Raw genomic sequence first — 25,835 nt, 5'->3', positions numbered from 1 at the left:
CTATTTTTACATTTGTCTTGTAGCCACATTACTGTTACAGTACATGACTGCAAATGTGTTTAACAAGCAAAGTTACACAGTAACCCAGCTCAATGCCAGGAAAGGATTCTTGTGAACTGGTATAAAAACTCACAAAGGCATAAGTGGAGTGCTTAAATTAGTAACTGAATAAGAGTTGCTGTACACTAGGAAGAGTATGCACTGTAGGCCTAAATGTACAATAAACATTGCATGCTATATGTTTCTAAGGTTTGTAAAATGTAATAAAAACTCCAATCCAAACTATTTTTTGCTTCTTTTGGAATCACTTCAGGACTTGCTTTGGATTGAAAGATATTGAAAGAATATGTTGTCATCCTTTTCTATTGAAACGTCACAGTGCATCCGATGCTCATTTTGTTACTTCCACGTAAATTTAAGTGTTTTTCAGTTTCATTATTGGGAGAAAATTATGTCAGCAAACTGTCTAGCTTTCTATTTTGAAGTAGCAACGGAACTACAAGGGCATTTGATCTGTACTCCATTTACCTTTCCGTAGCTATCCACAAATATGATCTATCTATAATTTTGACACATACTCCCCAGTTGGTCACAAACATATGCCATGTTTAATTTTGCATTATGAAGGTACAGAAAATCAAAAAAGGCATCATAGTGTTTAAAGTGTCACAGTAAAGTGCTTGAGTCTTAAACAGTTTGTTGTCTGATTTCAGTCATCAAGCTGGCAGAGCATGGCCACACCACGCTTGATCCAGTGTTGAGGGCGCTTGCTAGTGGGCAACACCATGGAAATGACAAAATTGGTGGAGTGGCCTGTGGTAGAGAGAGTTCCCTTCCTCTCAGTGGTCTTGTAGAGAGGGCAGACATACAGCTTCTGAGCCTGATCGATGCTCTTCTTTTCAGCTGTGTGGGAGAGAAGGAAGCAGAGAGTCAGGAAAATGGAGAGGGAAAAACAGTAACAAGTTTACAAATAATGGGTTTGAAATAGACACCTTAAAACGTGAATGCCATGCATATTATTTGTCATACATCTGGCAGTGTACAAATGATGGTCATTTACTAACTGGGTTTTATCCAGATGATTGGCACCACATCAAATAGGACTTTAGGGTGCTGCTCAGCCAGAACTCCACTGATAAACAGACAAACAATAGTTAAGGCTTATCAAGTCTCCTTGCACTTCACTATCACAATGATATTCCATTATTATTATTTTTTATTTATTTATATATGTAATTATTTTTTTATTATTGTTTTAAATAACACTACTAAGAACATCTACCTTTCTTTGTCCCATCGAGCTCCATCCAGAAACATTCCATTAACGTAAACGCCATCCTCAGGCGATGTGTCCGACTCATCAATAGTAAGAACCTGTAAGATAAAATCATGAAAAGAAACCCACTGATCAGTATACTTTTAGGGCTATGAGAAGATCTTTGAGGTGGAGACAGAGGGATAACAAAGTGTGTATCTTTTGACCTGAAAATCAAAGCCTAGCAGGTCAATGGGGACGTGGTATTTCCTGGCGTAGTTCTGCATTGCCCCAGTTAGGAAGGCCTGGGTGAAGAAGAAGCCGGACAGCCAGAACACGTTGGGTTTACTGGTGTCGTACCAATCCTACAGGCACACAGAATAAAGGTGAAACTATAAGTGGAGTAACAAAGTCAACAAAGCTCCCATATAATCAGTCATATCTCCTGTTCATCTAAATGATCTTTATAAAGCAGTTTCACCTGCAAAAATTTGAGCCTTGAGATAAAGTCAGCAATGTAGCTGCCCAAAGGCTTCAGGCTGGGGTAAGAGCGCTTGGCCCATTTCTCTGGAACCTTTCCGACTATCAAACTGCTTGCAACTGCCTCCAGCTCTGCATCCATCACCACCAAACCCTTAATGGCCTTCAACAGGTTCTGCAGACTCACACGGATCGTACCACACAGTCTGAGAGAGAGAGAGAGAGAGAAAAACAGTCAAGTCATATCCGTGACGCTGCGCTGTATGTCCTAAAGGTCTCCACCGAGCTGTTTGTCCATACGTGTTGTAGCGCTCCATCTCTTGAACGAGCACAGTGTTCATACTCTCCTCGTAGAGCACTGGGAACTTCAGGAGAGCAGCTTCTGTGTCAAAATTAGCTGGAAGCTGGGGGGGAAATAAGCAAATCTGTTAGTAAAAATATATAACTGAGGGCATGTACATTGCAATCAAGGTAAAGGAAACACCAACAGAAATGTGCACTTTATTGGAAAGCTACACCTTCACTGGTGCCATGTGTTTGTCCTACCAAAAAAATAAACATACCTAAAGTTGCCAAATGAAGAGGTTTGATTAGTTTATACCTTAGTAAGGATGTCATTTGCTATGTCGTACAGCGCTTTGTCACTCCCAGAGCTAGCCCCTCCCTTAGCTCCTCCACCCTGGGTGAGTAGCAGTGAATCAAACATCAGCTTCGTCTGCTGGAGATCTTTTGAGATGTCTACATTTTCATGCATCCCAAACACCTCTGGATGTTGGCTGAAAGGAAGCTCCTAGAACACAACAAAGATATTGCTACTCAGTTGGAAGTCATTATGGAGAAAAACAAAAAAATATATACACATACGTATTTTCTTCATGTGTGTTATATCTGAAGTGGCTTTACCTTAATAAATACAATGTAGTCATCATAGGCAGATTTAGGTGGGGCAAAGTATTCACCGCTAGGTGAGAAAGGGTAGCGAGGTTTCTCAATGATGTCCTTGTTGTAGAAGTCAGCCAAGACTGTCATCAGGAGCCGCCTATCCCAGTCATCTGTCACACGGCCGCCATAGTTACACTGCCCGGTCAGGTAAGTTATGGCCTCAAAGGGCACCTCATCATATTCATTCACAAACAGCTAAAAAAGGAAAACAAATGAAATGCCTTTTTTAGATTCTTGAAACTTCATTGAAACGTGGCCACTGAAACTGAATGAATACCTGTAGCTGTCTGATGCTTATACGTAGGTCTGACTCATTGAAGCCATAGGGAATATTCCAGCCCAGTGGACCAAACTTCTTCCTCTCCTGAACCAGAGCATGGAAGAAGCACAGTCCAAACAGGAGCTTCTCCCAGATCTGGTGGAGGAATCCACGAGTCAGAGAATGTCCTTCATATAGACCTATTTAAATAAATAAATGAGAATTCCTGTTGCATACATTTTGTATGCGACAACTCACCAACTCCTTATCTGGGCAGTTATTGAAGAAGTTTGAGTCAGAAACAGGATCTGACAAGTAAGACTGTAGCAGGTTGAGTCGGAGTCCTGTAGGAGGCTCGTTTGTCATTTTCACCCCGTTCTGCAGGATCGTCACTGGAAACTGATATCAGAAAGGATGTTGGTTTTTTTTTAGGACTATAACAGAATAAATCTCTGTCTTGCTGCTTAAAATTGGTAATGTATGCACACTGTGCCGAATGAAATGCATTGAGCTTTACCTTGGATGAAGGGTAGCTTGTGAGCCAAAGGCGGAAGTCTGGGTGGCATGTTGCAGGGCTGAAGTCCTCACAGATTTTCTCTAAGGTGGACAGCCAGGAAACGGCCAGGTGACAATTTTGCAAACACACCCACGTCCCATCGTGCATGGCTGTGGATATCATTTTGGCAGCGATGGGTCCCTGGCCCTGCCCCAGAGAGATGGACTGGAACTTGGCACCACTCATGTCCTTGTCACTGGCAAACTTCAGTAAGCCTGTGGAGGGATGTTGTTATTTCTCATGATTTTCAGGGGAAGCATTATATGGAATCTTGACAGTTAACCACTGGTACTGCAGGGACTTACTAGCCATGGGATCAGCTCCTGGAGACAGAACAAATACAAGTGGAATGGTGGAGTTGGAGTCCAGGTAACTCTTACTCAGGTCAAAGGGAGGGGGCTGGACAAATTTCTTCCCGAGTCTGCCAGTCACATATTTAATCACAGCTGGAACTATCTTATCAGGCCTGAGACAGCGAACAATGATCATCTTCTGCAGGTCATTGAGTTGTTCACACCATGGAGCGGGCAGAGGAGTGTTGCTTGGATCTTTGCTGTCATAAATAGATTTAAAGTCTTCTGGGCCTTTGATGAAAGCCTCTCTGTGGAATAAATAACATAGATTCACTCCGTTAGTCATAAGGAACTTATGACTAACAGGACAATGCAGTTGTTGACACAAGTCAAGTGATGCTTCTTACTTTATTCCTTGTAAGCCAGGCAGTTCACTGGCTCTGCAGGTCTCATCCCAGCTCTTGTCCTGTAGCCAGCTGGGGTCAGGGTTAGCAACGGTGTTCTGCAGGCCCACTCCTCCGGTCAGAAAGAACATGAAGTCAGAGTATTCAATCTCCTCTTTAGCTCTGAGTGGAAATAGAAGAGAATAGCATGAAATCAAGTTCACATAGTATATATTCATCTGAGCATGTGGTTGAAAGCTGAAATCAAATTCTAACAATCTAATTAATTCGACCATCATCACCCACAAACTTTAACACTTACAGGAGCAGATTGGAGCAAAGGAGGAAGGAAAAGAGGAGTTTGTCCTTCTCAAACAGAGAGCGACAGACGTTACAGTACAGGTTATAGGTGAAGTGATCGATCAGGAATCGAAGCCTCCTCTCTAGGACCTTGGACTTATTACTGATGAATAAAAGACAAAACATACGAAGTTTCAGATGAACACAGACCAACTCTTTGCATATTTTTTGTGTGTGCAGGGCACATCTGCAGCACCACAAGTAAGTACTTTGGATTCCTCCCACTTGCAGCTGCTGTATAGGAATAACTTTGCTTACACGCACGTCTTCTGTGTGGTTTACTGATTGCACTTTTTTTTTGTGAAAATGGTTCAATTTAGAACCCATTAGCAAGTCAGCCTGAGACAAGAACTGAGCCTGACATCCAAATAGAAACCAAGTTAGTTGCTGTAATAAGCTTAATCTTTGTTAAATGTGTGAATCCTGTTATATTTAACCTTGTGTTTATGTACAACAGATGAAGAATAATGTTTTTTAAATGGCTGGTACAGTCATAAAGTCTCAATGTATTACTTTTTTGGGACACTAAAGAATACATTTCATGTGCATCACCTGTCTTGTATAGAGTTGATGTAGAGGTTGACAAACCAGCTGAGCGAGTACTGGTACATAGGGTCAATGTTGGTTAGATCAGCAATGCTGAAGAACAGGATGGAAGAATGCTTTGCAATGGCTCTGTAACCCTCTCTAGACTCTGCTATCTTAATCTCCGTCTTCTCTGCAATCTGGGAAATATGTAAACAGCAGAAAGTTAGATAACCAATAATGAGACTGGTCATATTCAAAATACGGGTCTCATTTTCTAAACAGAACATTTAAGACTTAGCTGTGCAATGTCCACACCTGCTGTTTCTTGCTAATCTCATTGGACATGATCTTTGCAGAGTCTAGAATTTCAATGGCACTCTCATCCTCCAGGATATTTCCCTTAGAGGACTGCAGTGTCTCCAGGATTTTGTCTTCAATTTCCTTAAGTTGTCTCTTATTGGCAGCTGACTGCAAGATTAGGGCATTTCTCTCCTCTTCCAGTTCTGGCCTGTAGAGCAGATAAAGCAGAAACAATGCTCCAAAGAAGGGATGCAAAGTATTTAAGTTGTATAACAACGTGACCTTTTTATGAGCGCTACCTCTCCTTGGCAACCACAATCCCCAGCAGCTGGTCCTCCAAGCCCTCTGGAGTGATCATGAAATTAAGCAGGGACACCTTGGTGGCCAGTTCTGGCAGGTAGTGCGGGTTCCTCAGCTTAGTGGTGATGTAGAAACGGAAATCGTAGGAATACTCAATCACACTCTCCCCCAACCTGATGCAATCCATACCTCCTACAGTAAGTAAAACAAAACATTTTCACATTTTTAAATTCAAATCTCAATTGCCCCCTTGACAGCCATCTCACATTCACACAGCACCTTGTTTGAAGGTTTGTTTGAGTAGCAGTGGTTCCAGTGAGGGGTCCAGCTCCTCTCCAACATTTTCCAGCAGTAAGGGTGTTCCAAATTGAATACAGTTCTCCAAAGTTCTCATATAGTCTCCGTCTGTTAGCTTGATTACACTCAGGTTGTTGTCTTTCTCTGAATTCTTCACCCACTTGTTGGCCTGACCCTGAGGGTCAATCATCAAGGGCCTACAAGAACACAAACATTTAGCATGAGACACATTTTACAGTAGCAAGAGATTTAACTTAAAAACGAGCGATACAGACTCACCATCTACGTGAATTACTGACAATGACACCATTGTCAATGGAGAAAGAGTCACTGGGAAGGCCTGCAATGTTCCAAGCCCTGATCTTAATGGGATCTCCCAGAGTCTTACTGAGAGAGAAGTCATCTGCTGATGGAATGCTCTTAGACTAGAGATATCAAGATAGGTGAAAAGAAAGATAATAAGCAATGAAATATTTCAAAGAAAGTAACCAAAAAAAAGTCTGAATAAAGAACTGGGGGGGTTGTTACTTGGCAGAGTTTGGTCCATGACTTGGTACAGTCCTGTCTGAAGCCAGCAGTGAAGGCCCCCAGGTAGGCGATGACACCAGCAGAGATGAGAACATCTCCAGTCAGGTTGTCATACGTGTTCTGCAGGTCATCTGCTGCCTTAGACCATCTAAAGACAGACATGAATTCAATCAATGACCCTTTTTTTGCAGTAAATAAACAACAACAGAGTATTTTTGTGCTTCATGCTGACCTGGTCTTCTCTCCGCCCAGACCACCAATGAGCTTCTCAGCCCTCTCCAACTTCCTGGCACACAAATCCACCTGGATCTCCAGCTGGGCCTTCTCCTCTGTCTTCTCCTCGAAGGTTTTCTGAAGGGCAGCCAAACGGTCCTCGACCTCCTTTAGCTCAGCTCGCTTCCGGTCCAGCAGCGCCATGGTAGCAGCCAGGGACTCCTGCGCCTCGGCCAGATTGGCCTTCTTAGGAGCCACGACCTAAGACCAAAGACAGTGGTTGAGCTCAGAGAATAAGTGGAAGCGTACATGCATGTATATTCAGGACAAATCAAGAGAAAAAAAGTCAATGCAAAGCCAGAAACACTGCACCTTTGCCACCCTGTCATACACCTCCATTGCTTTGATCCACTTGCACAGACCCTCTGCTGCAGAGGAGGCCTTTGCCACTATACTGGGGTCAAAGTCAGGATTAGTCATGTACTCACTACGAATTTTTTGCATCACAGGGACCTGCAAAGAAGGAGTAGAGGAGTTAGTCAGATCAAAATACAAGTGTCTTTTTTTAAAATAATAAATTAAGAATGTAGCTTTTCTGACACTCACGGGAATATTGTCCTTGTCATACTCTCTAAGATCTCGTAAAAAGTTCATGTCACCCAGTAGCTTTTTGCTTGGACCCCAGTAGTCTAAAACCTAGACAATAAAAAAAACATGTTACTCATTATTACTATATTATTATTATTACTACTATAAGTTGCAAGACAATCGTGATTTCTTCATGAGATATTTTTTTCCCTCAGTCTAACCTTTTTTCCAGTCCCAGCTGGGTCAGCTATCTTATCTGGCTTTATATCCTTCATCACACACACAGCCGACATCACCAGCTTCACCCCCGAAGGAGGATTTTTCATCGACTTCACAATTGTGACATCAGAGGGCTGAAAGGAAACAGGCAGCTCAACTTACTCATATGTCGAAACTGCAATGGTCTGAGTGGCTAAACTTGGCCCAATGAAGCAGTGCAGTTGAAGGGTGCTCACCTTTAAAGTGTCCAAGGCTGAGAGAGCAGCCTCCAGGGCAGGGATGGCCTCAGCCAAGTCACTCTCACACTCGTTCTTCAGAGCCTGAGCCGCATTGGCTTTTATAGTTGCTGCCTCCTCATCAACACGCACAACTTTGCTTTTGGCTTCCACCTCAACAGACTCCACTTCGATCACCTGAAAGTCATCACAATTAAGCAATTACATTCAGTATATTTACATATACTGGTATGTATGCTCCAGGCCGATGCTGAAGAAGATGTAAAACCTATTCACCTTCATCATTTTGTTGTTGTCTATCTTTGCTTGTTTCAGTTTGGGCTGCAGGTCTACAAGTTCCTTCTTCATCTCACCAACCTGCAGAGAAACATTGGTAAAATGAGCTAAAAACATTTAGTAATAAAACAAAATAGACACACACAAAAAATGATTAAAAATGGTGCTGCATATACCTGAGATTCAGCGAAGGCTAGTTTATCCAGACCATTGGTATACCTCTGTTTTGCTTTCATGACAGTGTCTCTTTTCTGAGTGAGCAGCAGACGGAAAGCTGCAATCAGCTCCAGGTAGGATGTGGGTGTCACATAATTATGGCGACCTAGCTCAGAGAGGAACCTGCAATGAAAACAACAGTGTATTTAAGGACTTATGTACTTTACCTTTGAATATACAAGTTAAAAGTGACCACATATCGTACTTCTGTGAGAGGTGTTTGGCTGACGTATGGAATGTTTTGCAGATGGGTATAACCATCTGCCTCTCATTTTCACTCATCTCCAGTGACTCCAGGAAGGAGTTGGCTACTCGCTCAAGAGCCTCCTCTGGCCATGGCTGTCAGGGCAGAGAGAAGAAAGCACAGTGAGGGTAGGAACAAAGACAAGAGCATGCAAAGACAGACTGCTGACACTGTTGAGTGTCTATTAGCTAACAAATGTCTAATTTTTCTGTCTTTTGATGACTAACTATTTGACTAAAGACAAAATACAAAGTACAACCAAAGCCGGTCTACGGAAAGCCTTTCCACTCCCTATTCAGCCCCATTGTACCGAATTTGGTTGCAGTTCCAACGGAGTTCCACTGGGGGTGATCGCAGGCGAGTGCAAAATGAATGGGACTCTATGGAGCTAGACGGGTCAATTTGTCTCTTTCGGCTGACTGTCGTTGAGAAATCTCAGATTTGATTGTAATTTTTGCAAGGTCAACATGGATTATAGGCCGAAAGTTGAATGAACGAGTACTTATGTCCTTTTGATTTCTTACAGGTTGAGTCGTTGTTGCCCATAACACGCTAGCATTCTGGTAATGAATGCTGATTAGTCAGTGAAGGACTGATTACGATCGGAGCTCCCCGCTTGACGGCATCCGAAGCAGAACCAGAATGTCAGAGTGAATTTTTCGGCGTGGTCTTTAAAACATTAGCAAACCTCTTTCTAGCTCTTGTATTGACAGGGAGAGCCTTACCTGTTAGCTGTGTTGTTGACGCCTCGAGAGAAAAAACGAAGTGACTCAGAGCTTGCCGTAAAGCAGTATCTCTGGCCGTATATGTGTATGACATCATTGACATTTTAAAAGGCTTTTTAGAACAAAAAAGCACCCAGCAGTGTGTATTTTCTTAGCCTCCCCTTTTGAATGCAACATTCAAATTACTAGACAGAAAATTATATCCTGAGAAAAGTGGATTTTGAGGTGTATAGCTCCATAGAGTCCCATTCATTCTGCACTCGCCTGTGAGCACCCCCTATATGGAACTCTGGTGGAACTGCAACCAGTTCAGAAGCCGGAAGTAACGAGAGAGTGGAACTTCTTCCCTTATTAGAAATTCTTTGGTACACCCGATCATGCCACTCCTAATGCCTATACAGTACCTGGAACCAATCAATGGTGCAACAGTTGATAAGAGAGGGAAACTGGCGCAGGCGATTTCGGAAGGCATCTCCAATAGGACTGAAGGCCACAACAACGTGCAGGTTCTCTTTACAGCGTGCCACGAAGAAGGCGAACAGAGTCAAAGGACTCAACTCCAAATTCTTGTTACCAGCCTGGGCAATGGGACGTATTGTCTGGAGGAAGAGAGATGAAGTAAGAGTGACATTAAACATAAGGTCTTTACAAGGTATACATTGCTCTATAAGGGTACACATAGAGTTTGTGACAGCCTACCTCCATGATCTCCTGCTTCTCGTCTATGGCAAACAGATTGGGCACCTCCCCTGTGTTCAGGACGCTGTCCACGTCTTCTAGAAAAGCCTCGTCTTTGATCTGAGCGTCAGTAAGCAAGAACACCGTCTTCTGACCTTTCACCCCAGCATTTTTCAGCAGCATCTAAAGTAAAATATATAGAGTATAATACAAAGCAGGGGGACAGGGTATTGCTAAAATCATCAATCACCAAAATGCAAAAGAACCCCAAGCAGAGATCAAAAAGGTATGAAAACTAAAATTAGAATTAAAGGACACAGAGGTCTGTCCCAAACCATAAAGCTGACCTTAAGGTCGTCTCTCCACTCAGTGATGCCATAGCTCTTAGATATCTCAGGCTGGAACATGGTCATGTGGGCCATGGATGTGGCCAGACGGGTGATGGACTGGCGTCCACTGCCTCCCACTCCCACTAGTAGGGCATTTCCTCCTGGCTGCTTTAACACTCGACTGATTCGGGACAGGTGCTCCAGGACATAGCTACATAATGCAGACATTTGTTTTTCTCTCAGTTAATCAAGTTTCCATGCAAATAGTCAGAGTTATACAAACTAAATTTCATTACCTTCCTGCACAAAATGTCAAGTCATTTGATCGTATGTTTATTCTAAAAATTGTATATCTTCTATTTATTTTATAATGAGATTTGAATAAGACAAATATTTTTGTAATACCAAAGCTGTTTACCGGAAGATGACAAGGTTCATGCGGTTCTTGTGCATCTGGTTGTATTCATTAAGACATGACTCCACCACTTGAGAAAAGCTTTCCATTGAGGGCACCTCAGCATACAAGCGCTCATCATCCTCCAGGTCAGGGTTCATGTAGTCACCAAACAGAAGATTCCTCATGTCTTCCTCAACCAGCTGAGAAAGGGAGAAAACGTTTGCCACAAATTAAAACATACAAATGTTACTCTTTGTTTCATATGCACTTTGTATTAGCAGAGGACGGATTGCTCTGTTGCCGCCGGAAATTCCGCCGGATGTCACTCTTTTTGGCCGGATGTCCGTTACCTTCTTTGTGTTGTAATTTTAAACTCCGGTGGACTTATGAGGACAAAAACCTTTTCTCAGATCTCTGCAGGGTAAAACCAGACAGCTAGCTAGACTATCTGTCCAATCTGAGTTTTCTGTTGCACGACTAAAACAACCTTTGAACATACACATGTTCCACCAAAACAAGTTCCTTCCCGAGGCTATTTTGCAGCGGCACTGTGGCTCCGTCCGGGGCTTAGCGCTGCCCATGACGATTGTGATTGGTTTAAAGAAATGCCAATAAACCAGAGCACGTTTTTCTCCCATCCCGGAATGCTGTGTGGACTAGCAGGCTCCATCCACAGCGCTGTGGAGGAAGGTCTGGCAAAGCGAGACTAGTAGAGTACAAATGCAGTTATGATTGTTTCATATGCTACTATCCAAAACAAAATCAAATCGTATTTAGATCCTGGGCATCAAAGAGTGACAACAAGCCAAAGCAGCTCCTCTTCTTGTCTGTATTCCCTAACTTACTGATAGTTAAGCACGTGACACTACAGCAGTAGTGGAAGAAGTATTCAGATCCTTTACTTAGTAAAGTAAGTAAGAGTACTAATACCACACTGTAAAAATACTCTGTTACAGTAAAAGTCCTGCATTGAAAATGTTACTTACGTAAAAGTATGTAAGTATCATCAGGAAAATGTACTAAAAAGTATTAAAAGTAAAAGTAGTAGTAGTAAGAGTAGTTTAATTCATAATAAAACCTCATATTTTATAAACTGGATGCGTTTTTAACTAGTAACTAAAGCTGTCAGATTAATGAAGTGGAGTAAAAAGTACAATACTTCTCTCTGAAATGTAGCGGAGGAGAAGTAGAAGGTGGCATGAAAAGAAAAGACAAGTACAAGTATCTCAAATTTGTACTTTAGTACAGTACTAGAGTAAATGCACTTAGTTACATTCCACCACTGCACTGCAGCAAATATAACTGATTCTCAACTTACTCTACTGCCTTGTTTCAGGGGATCAAACACCTGATCAAAGGACTCGTTGAAGTGATCTTTGAGGATGCTGGTCATCAGCTGGTAGAGCCATGCTCGATCTTTGTCATCCACCAGACGGTCATAGTAGACGCGGAAGACTTCATGGACAAACAAGCGTATCATAGTGCGTTTGTTCTCCAGAGAGTCCTTCTTCAGCAGCAGGCAGCCTTGAATAACGCGAGAGAAGTCCCGCAGGTTGAAGGTGTAATGAGACTTGGCTGGAGTTGGAAGCAGGTTCTCCATGGCTTTCTTATACACCTTTGGGAATTAAATGCAAACAAGAAAAGTACTAAAGCATTGGAAAAAAAACAAGATAAGGTTGATAAGAGCCTTTTACACATGAGCAACATACTTATCTATCTAATTGAACAGTTCATGTGATATCATTGTGTGCTTTTGGGGGGGGGGGACTCACTTCCATTGTAGCTGTGACTATTTGGTTGCCAACAGTGAAATATTCAGGAGGGAATGCATTGTTTTTGAGATAAAAGGCCACCAGGCTGGAGAAGATGCGAACCATGGTGTCGTCACTGAAGGCATTGATGCTAAAAATGTTGAAGTGCCGCAGGAAGCGGGATGTCACAGCATTCCTCCCACCACCAGGAGGGCCCATAGCTGAGACGAGCTGGAGGTCGACAAGAGAGATCCTGGAAGTATCCTTCAGGTCATACCTGCCAGAGCATAACAGTTTACTGGACAATGCTTATGCTTCTCTAATGCAGTACATTTAGTCCTCTTCCTTTATTATCATTCTCTTCTTTTGATATGAAATTGGCATCTAATAGTGGATGGTTCATACCAGTTTCCATGGTCTATATACTGTCGAAGAAGTTCCACAGGAGGCTGTGCTCCAAACTGTTCCAGTGCAGGCATATTTACGTCATCTACAAAGATGACACACTTCTTTCCCACGGGGGGCCCGAACACTCCCTTTCTTCTCTTATCTAACCTGGACATGATGATATTCTGGAAGATGCAATAAATACAGTCATCAAATTAATTAAGAATTAAACATTTACCATTTTTTTTGTCTGTTTAAGTGTTTACTTAAAATGTTTTCTAGCAATCCCAAAAATTCTGCAAGGACATTCGTTTATACTTGTTTCCTAACTGCTGACCTGAGTTTGGTTGGCGCTTGTGCGAGCTGAAAAATTGATAAAGAAGGGTAGATAGCTGTCTTTGTCCAGATTGTTCATCAACTGCTCCTTCACATACACTGACTTCCCAGTGCCAGTAGGACCAACAAACAGGACAGGCCTAAGCAGAGAAACAGAGGTAAGGTTTTGTAAAAATAAATAATTTTGTAAAATTCAGCGTAAACTAGAACTGCAAGCAGTTAGGACGGGGTCCAAGCCTCCGCGGCGCGAGTCGCAACCGCGGTTCCCACCCCTCGGGCTTGGACCCCTAATAAATCCAGGGTGAAATAAAATGAGAAATACTCTAAGAACCCAGTATACAGTATATAGCACATGTAAAAGTCAAACAGAAATACTGAGAATACTAACACTCCGTATCTGATGCAGAGGTCCATGAGGTAGGTATAGCGAACTGTATCTATGGTGGGAACAATGATCTCTTGCACTTTGGTGTTTTTGTCCCCCAGGTTTACATTCTTGATGGTATCATTCCAGTGAACCCAGCGGCCTTTTCCTTTAAACTGTTCAAGAGATGACAGTATGATTTACTGATTTAAAGAATATATATAACACCCGTGAGTGATGTAATTACACAATACCTCATAGAAATAGTCATACACCAGCCCTTTATCATCCATTGGACACTCCCATTTGGCCACAGTGGCAGGGATAGGATGTTCTTCTGTCTTTCCTGACACAGTCATCCTAAAGAAGTCACTAAACTTCTCTCTGCTGTCTGCATTACAGCTGCCACCTATAGACCACACCAGGGAGAAGGCAAAAGATGCCTGCAGTCATAAAAGGAAGAAAAGGGCAGGTGTCAAACAAAAATACAATTTAACTGACAAGGAAATACAAATACAAAAACACTGAAACAGATGTACAAATGTTTGCAAGGAGCAGTTCCAAAGCAAGACAAAATGGCAAATGATTCAGTCCTTTTACCATGATCCAGGTGCGAATATTTTTATCCCCAGGACTCATTTTTACAGGTTCAGTGAGCAGCATCTCAAACAGTCGACACAAGGACACCACGGTGTTACTGTTGCTAGTGGAAACAACTTCCTGTAAGCAAAACCATAATGCAGCATGACATAACTGTCTGTGTAAACATAGACTTATAAATGTTGTACAGATATTTGTGTCTGGGTTGTTCTGAGGCCTGGGGCCACTTACTCTGCAGTGTTTACGCAGCATCCTGAAGGCAGGCGGCAGGAGCCAGTGGAAGAGCTCTAGTAGCAGGGAGCGGTTGTCCGCGCTCTGCAGGGCATCAGGAAGATTGTTCATCCAGGAGATCACTAAGGGTTTCCATCCCAACTGAGATGGTTCCATGTAGATCATACCACATCGACTGACTGTGGCAGGCTGCAGTGAAAGAAAATAACCAAAACCAAAAAATACCTTTTTATAACATCTGATTACATACTGTCATTCAAGCTAAGTGCATTGTTCATTTCCATTGGTTCAACATCTTAACAAGCACGTTGGCGAATTATTAAAGTTTCATTATTGCAAAATGGTGACTAGCAATTATTAAATTTTAAGACAGAATAATCAAATAATACATTTAACTCCAAACATCTAACTCACAGAGGCCTGCGATAGATCCATTGCTTCAAAAATCAGACTCATCTGATTGGACATCTGGATGATCTCACCACTCATAAGGCACAACTGTGGAAGAGAAAAGCAAAAAAGATCTTACTCAAATATGTGAAAAACAAATACATGTCAAATGTATTTTTTACTTTGTATTATTATGTACCTTTTTGTTGTCATCCAGCACAGTGTTCATGCTCTCAATCCACAGTGTGTCTATGGGACCATCAAACACCACCCATTTACGGTCTGGGGTGTCGGTCGATGCAAAGTCACGAAATGTGTTCGCCACAATCCCATCTGTCCACTAATAATGAGGAAAAGGTTAAAAAAAAGACTAAGAGAAAGAAAGGGCCACCTTTTGTCCTTGATCTACACCAATATTGTAAATACACAGATCTTGTATTTATACTAGAGGATCTAAGGCACCGAGATCTACCTCATGGGAAACTAGGTCAAACTGTCCAAAGAGCTGTCCCATGGTGATGGACTTTGGGTTCAACGTCATGTAGATGATCTTCTCCTCCTCACCGTACCCTCTCTCATTCATGAGAGTCAGTGTGTCAGCTAGAACATGTAGCACTTTGGTCTTCCCGGCAAAAGACTCTCCCACTAGCATGAACCTGACACACAAAAAAATCTTCATGCAATATCAAATATTCCTTTTAGTCCATGCCCCAGTCGTATGGAATACTGTATAACTGGAAACATGCTCAACAGGATATCATAATATACGTAATAACAACATACCCATGCCTGACTATCATCATCTCATATGTCTGGATCATCTTCTGTAAGAAGACCTGTGTTGGCTGTACATTTTGATTTTTACAGCATTCTTCAGCAGCTTCCAGAAACAGCTGCAAAAGGAAGGATAGGAAAAAACACTGATTATAATATACATGACTATTAATAAATACACGGGTATGGTTCTATTTAGGACAAAAGAATAAGCAATTGCTTCAATATATCTGACCTTATAGTCGGGCTCAGGAAGGGAGATGCCTGGGAACAAATCACTGGTGATTCCATTGAACAACGGAATATCATGGGCGAGAAACTTGGGCTCATTAACATCCTTTATGGACCTCAGGAGCTGGACATTACAACATGTGGGAAAAAAATAAAATGGTCAAAAACTGCAAACCAATTCAAAGTTCACAAATGGGGCATACAGTATAGACTAATTTAGCAAATGCATTCATTTCAGCACAAATACCAGTATGTCCTCATTCTCATTAGGATACTTGAGCTTGAGGTTTCCTGCAGCCACAAGTACAGCTTTGACGGCCCTCATGCCGTAATCATAATGGAACTGGGAGGAGAGCTGCTCGGAACAGAGCCTGTAGGTCATCACAATCTTTACTGACAATGGTTTGGCATTGAGGAAGCCATATGAATACAGAGAGATCTCTGCTATCAATGCATAGTTGGGGACCATCATGGCCACTGTTCGGAACAACACCTGCACGGAGAAATTAAGAAAAAAAATTAGGTAACGTGTTACTGGCAATGTTGGACAGTCACACACTTCTTTCTATCATGTCACATAATACGGAAGGGGTGTAAAAGCACCATTGATTCATTACAGTGTATAATTTGATGAAGAGCTGGGGTCAAATAATGTAGATTAATATAATCAATAATGTAGAGTAGAAGTAGTACAGCCAATATTTTTTGGAACTGACAGTGCCAACCCACAACGCCTGATAAAATATTTATTCTCTGATTAAAGACCTTGAGGTTGTCTGGGAGTTCTGAGCGTCCTGCGTAGCCAGGGTTCATTGTAATGGACACAAAGCAGTTGGGATTGAGTTTGAGCATGGTCCCTTCAAAGTCAAAGTACTCCAACTTCAGCTCGACAGCCCTCTGGATGCAGAGAACCTGCTGGGCCACTACAGACAGCACCTCCAGCTCAATACGGTTGAACTCATCAAAGCATGCCCACGCACCAGATGAAGCCAGACCCTTAAAAAACTATGAGAAATTGCACCAAAAGACAAAAGAGAGGTTAAAAAAGTAAAAAAAAGTTTTTTGCGTTATACTTTTGCCATTAGAATTAAGAATATAAATCCAAAAATCCCTGCAGGTGTTACTTTGCCCATAGCGAGGTAATCCAGTCCGTCAGAACAGTTAAAGACCACACACTGCACAGCTAGAGCTTTGGCTAGATCTTTGGTGGTTTCTGTCTTTCCTGTTCCAGCTGGACCCTCAGGCGCACCACCCAAATTCAGGTAGAAAGCCCCGATCTAAAACAGAGGGAGAGCTTTGAAATTGAATGGTAAAATATCTGATCACTCAGCATTATTCCAATAAAAAGGATTCATGTTTAAGTAAGCTATTTGTCAGATATTTTACCAGTGTTCTGTAGCATCTGTCAGTCAGTGGAGTGATGACCAGACGTGGCGAGTTCCCCAGGTACTCATAGGCGTACTTAACATCACAGTTGATTATGCGAACACGAACATTGTCATTGCTCCAGTAGTAACGAAGTTGGGCTAGCCATTGAAAGTCTGTTTCATTTGATACGCCTGTTAAAAACAAGCATTTATTTTTTTTGTTTTTCAAGTATGTTTTCTTGGTGTTATTTCTAAACTGGCCCAAAGCTCTGTTCCAGTACACTCTGCATTCTGTGCCATGACCTACTTTTTTCAATAAGCTCCATGACCACATCCCTGGCATGGACATCGATAGTGACCAGCGCTCCCAGAGTGGTCCGTGTTTGTTTGGGCAGTTTCCCTCTCACCAGCTCCACAATGTCATTCAGCTGATTCTGAAGTTGCTGATAGTAGTTTTTTAAACCCTGCAGCGAACAAAAGCCCAATTATTATTTTAGGTTTTTTTTTTTCACCCAAGGTGATACTGTTATGGTGTCATGCTCATCAAAATAACATTTCAGGTTAGTTGGTTAGGAGTGAGACACATCACTGCTTTGTACCTCTATATATCAAAATCCATCAATGTGTACAACATTATTATTAGACTGGATTGATTTTTTTTTTTTTAAATGGTAAATTAAGTTTTAATTTTAACTAGGAATCTCCACAACTTAATCTTGTCATATTCAGAAACACAAATCATCATTTTCATTAGTTAAGGTATAATTAGTATTTCAAAAACATTTTCTGAGAAAAGGGTGTGAAAACCTACATCAGCTCCAGCTCTAATGGCTTCATGAACCTCCAAGGTCCAGAAAATCTGCGAGGTGCAGAGCACTACCTGCCCAGGCCACTCCTTGACCCACTGTCTGCGTGCAGTCTCAGCGTAGGCCTGTCAGTACAACCACACTCACATTTATGTTCACCCATAAGGGGAACCTCAGTAGCAAAATATGATCCATACACAAAATGATGGTATTAGAGTTAACAAATCACAGTACTGTGTATTATTTTAAGGTATATGAACAGTGATCTCACCAATCTGGACCTGGCTACTACATCTCTGACACTGCGAAGCATCCCATCCTCCACCTGTACCAGCCACTTCTCCACAGCTCCTTTGGCTTCAGACGTGGAGATGAGCTGGATTAGCTGAACACGCTCCCCCTCACTACTATACATGGCCTAGGCGAGAACAAAATGCAATTTAAAGTGACTGTGTGTAACTTTTAAATGTTTCTGAAACTGTTTAATGTTCCATCTGATGATCATAAATGACCTGTAACAGCAAACGAGACTAACAGTGAAAATAACGCTATTTTTATATAGTTTTTATTAATGCCTCTCCCCGGGTCCGATTTTTCCCGCAAAGTCACAAAATGACGTACAGCAGGTAGACGGCGCTACAGAGAACACATTCTGAAGGGTCACAGAACACCGAAAAAAAAGTGTTAGTGAGTATGCAGGTAAAAGGTAGCAGGAGATGTCTTTATGTAGGCCTAATTGTATTTTTATTTTATTTTAGAAGTTATCTGTTGTAGTTCTGGCTGATACTGGGGCAGGACCATCACAGAAAAGAAGGAAATTAAAATGAAGAACAATTAAAAGCTGAAAGTGAAAGACAACTGGCGAAACTGAGTCAATCTCGGTCGGGCTTTTAACAGATGGAGACAATTACGTGATAGTAAATTATTCAAAAACATCCCCAAATTGGCCCTCAGGTATGTAATATATCCATTTCATTCATAAAATAACTTTAGATTAAGCGATGTGGTTGTACATCAGTAGCTGACATTAAATTACGTCCCCTTTCCATTTAGCGTGGACGTTTTATTCCTTTTAGTCTGTGTTTGTGTTGGCCTTCTATTTTCTTTTCACTTGTCCCCCTCTACCTGTGTAAAGCGTCCATGGGTTTCATGAATATAATAATATAAATCTAAGTTATTATTATGTTGGTTGCTACAACTAACTCTTAATGCTTTGGCTTATGACACAGTGACAGTGATAATGTTACCCACTTTAGCTTACGATACTTCCAAAGTAGGCCAAGTTACCCATGTAACACTTGAAATGCAACAATGCATCTATAACGTACTCTCTTATTGTAAATTAATTATTATCCGTCTGAGCAAAACGTTCATCGCAACTATATGACCTCCCCGTAACGCTAACTCCTGGAACTTTACACACAGAAAGTGTGGTAAAAACACTACCGCTTTTGTCCAAAGGGGCCGCTGAAATCAACACAAACTGAAAGTTACATATAGTCATTTTAATGAAAGTTAATCAACTATGGTGTCATGATGTAACTATAACAATATGTGTGACTGCCTTGCCTGGATATCCAGATTGGGTAGAAAGTCCAGTTTGGAAATACCCTCAAAGCACTTCTTCAGATGGGGCTGCACTCGCAGTGGGTCCTTGGTCTCAGACAGAATCTCCAGCATTTCATCATTGGACAAGAAGAAGAACCTGGAGGCAGCATTGGTAGTCAGTTCCAAAATCAGTGATAACAACAAAGAATTGGACAAAAGAAACACTGCAAAATCTTTTTGTTTACCGTGGAAAAAAGAGACGCTTCTTCTCCAAATAGGCATTCAGTCCTTTCATGATGCTTTCCAGGAGGATGTTAGAATCTTGCAGTTTCTCTAGCAAACCAGGCAGCGAGGTTGCTTGCAGAATCTACGATTGTAAATCATCAGTAAACACAAAACAGTTCATCTTTCTGAGTTTCTTTTTTTTCCAGAATAATGTGTATACCATAAACAACTACCTTAGGGTCCTTAACGCAGTGCCTCATGACCTCTTTCCAGTTTTTGTCAACAGTTTGGAAAAGTCGTCCCTCTTCCGGAATCTGCTGCATGATGTCCTGAGAAGAGAAGATGGGCTCCAGATAAAGCCACTGGGCCTGCACCTTCAGCCATTCATCTATGGTTTCCTGGATACGAAGCAGACGCTCCTCCCAAACCTGAGGTCACAGAACAAACAGTTAAAGAGGCGCTATGCAGTTTTGGTCATTTCTTCGCTGTTTTCTCCCTTTTTGTACGCAGGTTTCTCTATAGAGCTCCCCCTACAGCTTCGGAATAGACATTTGGCAGCTCCTATGTTTACTTGTGTCCGACTCCTCGCTCGGTCAGTCTGCCGTTTCCTCTTTCTCTTCCTCCGACAATGCTTTCCTAGCTTTCTGCTTCCTTTTAGCCGGCTCAGCCATAACGATAGTGTGAAAAACTCCATCGCTACCTTGTTAGCCGGTTCCTGAATGGGTGTATGTGTGCAGTGCTGTGAAGCAATTCGATACATCGCGAGACCTGATATCACGCGATCCTTCCTGACGCTGAGGCTGGCGGCTCGCCGGCCGAACATTGCAAGGGTGGTTTTTTCGCTCACAGGCGCACGACGACCACTGTTCAACCCGAAAAAAAGTCATAACCATGGGAGACTCCGAAGCTGTTCAGTTAAGGTAAATTAAGCTAAAAAAACTGCATAGTTCCCCTTTAAATCTCTGCAGGATTTGGTGAAGGCAAAGTTAAAATTACTCCCATGTGGTAAAACTCCCATGCAAATTGAGCATTTACTCATTACCATTAGATGAATAAACTCAAACTTGAAGCTAACCTTGATCTCCTTTTCAAAAGGTTTGATGAACGGTGAGCCCCTCATAGTCTGAGTCTTCACAATCTGGTCATCTAGCATCGTCTGAATCTCATCCAAGGCGGTTAGGATGGACACTCCGGTCTCCCTGTAAGGTTGATGGTGGAAAGAAATACCATCCCAAATATGCATCATGGTTTGCATAGCCTTCTCCAGGGAAAACTCCTGTAGAAACACATAGTGGGGGTTTATAGCATTCAGCATATCGGTTTAGTGTTAAGGTTTTATCAAACGCTGTAGAAGTAAACAAAAGATTTCAGGAGTTCTCACTTTACTAGCAGCAGCACTCAGAGACTCAAACTGTTGCAGGTACGGAGCTAGGTTTAGCTTGAGAACTTTGCGTAGTGTAGTACCAGAGTCAGGAGTGAGGTCATACCCCACAATATCTGACATCTGGTTCCAGTGGCGAGCTCTAATGCCTGGATTACACAAGATGGACACGACAGGGATATGATCCTGTTGACACAAACACATTCCACGTTTGGTTTAGCATTAACAATCAAGACTTCACTTGCTATACGATTTCATTAATAAGCCCCTTTGAAATGACAGTTACATACAATACCTTAAATTCCTTGATCTGCTCCATCACAGTGGAGCACAAAAGTACTGTGGGGCTTTCCAGCTTCTCTGGATCATCCTCACTAGGTTGTCTCTTCCCAGCAATCTTCTCCTTCTCTTGCCCCGCCTTATTCTGCTTCTGTTGGAAAAACTTGAGCGTCTTGAAGATCTCCCTAAAGAACTCATCCACTTTTACTTCCATGCTCTCCCCATCTAGGCCCTGGAAGGAACCGTCCATCCATCTATCCTCGAAGAAGATAATAACAATAAGAAGGTTATCAGGGGCAATGTTTTAATGAAAACACAACAGGACATCAAACGGAAATCGGACCTGTTTTCTGTGCGCTGCCACTTCAGCACAAGTCCAAACAGCTTCTGATACGGTTCAATACTGTCTTTGATGACCTCAAGTTCTGGGTAACATGTTTGGTCCCATTTGTAAAAGTCCTCTTCCTTGTTAATGAAGACGATCGCCTCCTCAGCCTCCTGGAGAAGCTTCTGAACTGTTCTGACATCCGTCATATACTGCCCAAAAAGACAAGACCATTATTTTCCACTTGATGTAATTGTATTGCTGTTACACCACACATGAATCTTTTGTACAATTCGGATACTGACAGTGACAAGGAATGTTAAGGCATATTTTAACATGACTATAAAGTTATTTCAGGTTCAAGTTTGCTTAAAGAAATAGTTTTGTGAACATTTTGTGAAATCCACTGATTCACCTTCTTGCCGAGAGTTAAAAGAGAAGATCGATACCACTCTCAGGTTGTCTCTTCCCAGCAATCTTCTTATCTTACTCTCAGCGAGAAAGAAAATACATGTATTTCCCAAAATGTGGGAGCTATTTCTTCAAGGTTATATGAAAGTGCTAATGGCACTGTACCTGCTGCATCCTATCCAGCTCAGAGCAATGTGGGAACTCCTCTATCCTGCGACCCAGCTTTTCCAGCTGTATCATTAATCGTTCTCGTTTAGCAATCAGGTCCTGCTCCCCTTTCTGCTTGGCCTTCTGCATTACCTGGAAAATGACATAGCCATCCAGAATCAAGTCAGCCTTAAAAAACAACCATGATAAACTGTTGTCAGCAGACACAAAAGCATTACCTCTTGACTGAGCTCAAAGACATGGAGGATTTTCTGCGGCCAGAGAAAGACAGTGGAATTAAGCTCCAGGTGCTCTGGCTCAATGATGTGGACATCCAGGAGGTAGATCAGTCTACAGTAAGCTTCCTGTTAGAACGCAATGTGGTAGTAAATGCTGTTAGAACTGATATAAGACAACTGAAATCAATATGTTATTGTAAGATACAACAGATACAACCAATCATCAGGTTATTCACCTTTATTTTTTCATGAAGTTCTGCAATACCCTTTGTCTTAGCGAAATTAATGTGATCAATGATCTCAGTCATGTCCTCTGTACTCTCTGGTACTTTCAGAACGTTCTCTCTGATGGTTTCAAATTCAGAGCAGATCCTTTGAACAGACACCAAAAGGATTGTGAGAAATATGTGAGCATTTTAAACACAGACGGGCAGTTTTGTTAAAGAATGTTACAAAAAAATGACTCACTGTAGATTTTGCTCACGGTGGCTGGTGATCAGTTTCTTCAGAAGTATTTGAGCATAGTTGTTTGCTTTGTTTGCCAGCCCCTGTTTCAGCTCTTCACAGTCCAGATGGACCATCGAGAAGTGGGCTTTTGCTGGGAGGCTAATAATCTCCTTTGACAGAACACGAAACTCCTCCACTTGCTTTAAAAAGCAGCGAGATTACACATCGACAGTCATCAGAAAACCTGAACACAAGGGACTAATAGCTCTATAATATATGTAGCATGAATTCAACTTTATGATTTGTTACCTTAGTGTACTCATCAAAAGAGTGCTCCTCTTCCATGAACTTCTCCACTCTAGCCTGTGCAGTTCCATTGACTAGCCAGTCATAGTTGTCAACTGCAAAATAAAGCAGAAAAGTCAGCAAGAAATGGAATTAAAATCAATGGAGTGATGACTGGAAATTGGATCACAAAATGTCACCATAGTTCTGGAAATGTTTGTCAGGTTCCTCTAGATTCTTGCACACAGCGGCCTTTACGGTGACCTGAGCCCAAGCAAGGATGTGATCAGCCACCTTGGCATCTACAAATGAAGATATGGCTTCTGTCAGCCATGACTGGACCGTCTGTACTTTCTGTGGATCAATGTCATAGATATCAATACTAACTCAATATTAATGTTACATTACTACATGAAAAATGTGACATAAAGTGGTAATTTTGCTTTAAATTGCTTCACCTGCAGTGTGTTTGTGATGGCATTAAAAATCCCCAAAACAGCAGCTTCCAGATCTTGTAAGGTGGGATAAATTTCCATCTTTTCATCATCAAATGTTAAGGCCATACGAAAGAGGGGCAAGCAGCGGCGATTGCTTGGATCAAACAGATTGACAAACTCCTCGACACTTGTCTGAAGCACGGATTTTAACTGGGAATTGACAAAAGAAAGAGTTTAAATTTGTAATCAAGGGATATACATACATACAAGGCCAAAATCAAGTCAGCATTATCTCACCTGATTGGAGATTAGGGTGGACGCGCAGTCGTAAAAGGAATCCAGTTTCTCCTCTTTAACTCCCTTCAGTGTTTCTTTACTTGTTAATAAGTGGATGACTTTGGGAAACCAGGTATTCATGATACGATCTTCTGTCCTCTTACACTCCACAGCCATTTTGTTCTGTAGGCTCTTACAGTCCACAGATCCTGAAGCTCTAAAGCGTCAGAAGCAAAAATTAAACAAAAAGCAACTTGAGCAAATCTTCATGTGCAATATTTAAGTTATGTGCCTATTTTAGGAGCACCATGTTGAATTCATGGTGTCTTTCCTTACCTGCATACTGAAAGATCAACCAGCACCAGTGGAGAAAATGTCATGTAGCCAATATCCAAGACAGTTTGCATTACCGGATGAAGAATGTGCAAATTTGTTTTCATTATTTTGCGGCTTCTGATAAAACTATCATGCCAAGATTGGGAGAAATCAAGAATTCTGCAAAAGATTGGAAATGTAACTTACAGAAGGGCATTTTAAATAGTCCTACTAGTACACTATTTGGTTATTGTTGATAAATAATTTGTGTACATTAGACACTCACTTTGGTTGGGTAGCTGTCTGTTTGTTAGAGACAGGTTCTTCTTTCTGTGGATTCTTTAGTACTGTATCCACTAAAGGGAGTGAATATGACACATTATGACACGGTTTACCTGAAGACTACTGTACATCTACTCTGACAGCATAGACATACATACACAAATAATTGTCAATACCTGTGTGCTTGACAATCACATTGTGGAAGTCGTCGCTGACTTCCTTGCAGAGCTCCTGTAGTAGTTTTTGTGTCTCAGGTCCCTCTTTAAATTTAGGAGAGACTCGGGCAACAATGGAGTCCAACCACTGTTGCTGGATTGGAGCGAACGGGCGGTTCTCAACACATCGCTTCAGGAACATGTAGTTCATCTGCAAGTGGGACCAAAATAAAATAGGAGAGACGTGACATAAGTAGGGTTTAGTCTCTTCACATGTCAAATTCAATACAAAAAAAAGAAGCCTTACCCTACGCTTCCGCACCTCACTAAGCATCTGTAAAGGAAGTATTGAAATATACCACATTATATTGTGCAATATCTGTATATAAATGAAAATTAAAATGTGTGCATGGGTAGATAATTGTCATACAGAAGGTGGAAACTCTGGTTCTGGTGACTGACTGCACACTGCTCCCCTCTCTTTGCTCTGTCTGTAAGCCTCCATTGCTCTAGACACCCTGTAATAATGCAGTCAACAATCCGTCACATTGCAGGAAACTAAATGGCCTACATAATGATTAACTGCTGGGATCATTCTCTTATAGCTGTGGTGGCTATCGTTGAGGTACTGACAAAAAAAGCTACCACAGCTAAGCTGAAAACATACAATATCATATGGAGTTGCTCTTGTTGCACTTTACTCCTTCTGTGCCTCAACAGTTTCTTGCGAACCGTTATCTTCTCCGCTTTCTCCTCTGCTGCAGCGGTCTGTCCAACCTCACCCCGGTCTTGTGTGTCTTCAATCGGGGGCAGGACTGGAAACTTTGACATACCCTTCACTGCTGTGGCTTTGAAAACTCCGGGAGAGGCAGCCATCTCTGACAACAAGCCACTGAAAACAACCAGAAGCATAAAATAACTTAAGTTACACCTGTTGTAAGTGAACGTAACGCTATCCTAACATAGTTAGCTAAGATAACGTTAGTCTTGCTGCATTTGACCCTGAACAAGCGGACGTTATGTCGCAGTAGTAATCTCAAAAGTTAGCTAGCTAATTTCAGTGAATAACAACAAGCTATCTATCGGGTTACCTGCTCGTTCATTCAATAACTTCTCGCTTTGGTTAGTTTGTTAACAGCTTATGTCATTTTACTTAATTTAGCCTGTAAACCATGGATGTAGCTAGCTATGTAAACGGACTTCTAGAGTTGACTAAAGTTAACAGCGTCGTTACCATAGTAACA

The 25,835-nt window shown here is 41.8% G+C and overlaps 1 protein-coding gene across 2 annotated transcripts; it reads right to left on the bottom strand.

Annotated features, from left to right (window-relative positions):
• Positions 1-585: 585 nt before the first annotated feature.
• Positions 586-25,835, bottom strand: dnah12 (dynein, axonemal, heavy chain 12). 2 transcript variants are annotated; one of them, XM_031316565.2, is made up of 74 exons: positions 25,683-25,835; positions 25,259-25,483; positions 25,022-25,109; positions 24,899-24,925; positions 24,613-24,802; positions 24,441-24,510; positions 24,176-24,334; positions 23,861-24,056; positions 23,585-23,773; positions 23,327-23,480; positions 23,151-23,242; positions 22,863-23,041; positions 22,631-22,766; positions 22,395-22,520; positions 22,174-22,308; positions 21,616-21,809; positions 21,289-21,526; positions 20,994-21,179; positions 20,688-20,888; positions 19,846-20,040; positions 19,633-19,754; positions 19,409-19,544; positions 18,111-18,257; positions 17,845-17,964; positions 17,341-17,497; positions 17,053-17,225; positions 16,791-16,943; positions 16,432-16,671; positions 15,914-16,159; positions 15,671-15,790; positions 15,445-15,554; positions 15,134-15,317; positions 14,861-15,001; positions 14,686-14,769; positions 14,272-14,460; positions 14,041-14,160; positions 13,695-13,883; positions 13,465-13,616; positions 13,078-13,216; positions 12,759-12,925; positions 12,375-12,630; positions 11,921-12,217; positions 10,624-10,802; positions 10,224-10,416; positions 9,898-10,059; positions 9,603-9,797; positions 8,435-8,568; positions 8,190-8,352; positions 8,014-8,094; positions 7,738-7,914; positions 7,504-7,635; positions 7,301-7,390; positions 7,067-7,207; positions 6,714-6,955; positions 6,482-6,629; positions 6,233-6,378; positions 5,936-6,150; positions 5,656-5,848; positions 5,372-5,564; positions 5,081-5,253; positions 4,491-4,631; positions 4,193-4,351; positions 3,798-4,093; positions 3,454-3,707; positions 3,195-3,335; positions 2,955-3,092; positions 2,639-2,872; positions 2,337-2,525; positions 2,036-2,139; positions 1,737-1,941; positions 1,483-1,620; positions 1,283-1,374; positions 1,065-1,132; positions 710-903 (listed from the first exon to the last, which is right to left on the bottom strand). In XM_031316565.2, the coding sequence occupies exons 2-74, from the start codon at positions 25,465-25,467 to the stop codon at positions 710-712; spliced, it is 11,916 nt and encodes a 3,971-aa protein (XP_031172425.1). In that variant the 5' UTR covers positions 25,468-25,483; positions 25,683-25,835. The 2 variants fall into 2 exon arrangements, with proteins under 2 accessions (XP_031172423.1, XP_031172425.1); XM_031316563.2 differs by lacking the exon at positions 25,683-25,835 and having other exon boundaries at positions 586-903; positions 25,259-25,537.

The sequence above is a fragment of the Sander lucioperca genome, chromosome 12 (assembly GCF_008315115.2).
Source record: "Sander lucioperca isolate FBNREF2018 chromosome 12, SLUC_FBN_1.2, whole genome shotgun sequence".
Classification (NCBI taxonomy): domain Eukaryota; kingdom Metazoa; phylum Chordata; class Actinopteri; order Perciformes; family Percidae; genus Sander; species Sander lucioperca.
This window is presented reverse-complemented; position numbering and strand designations above follow the sequence as displayed.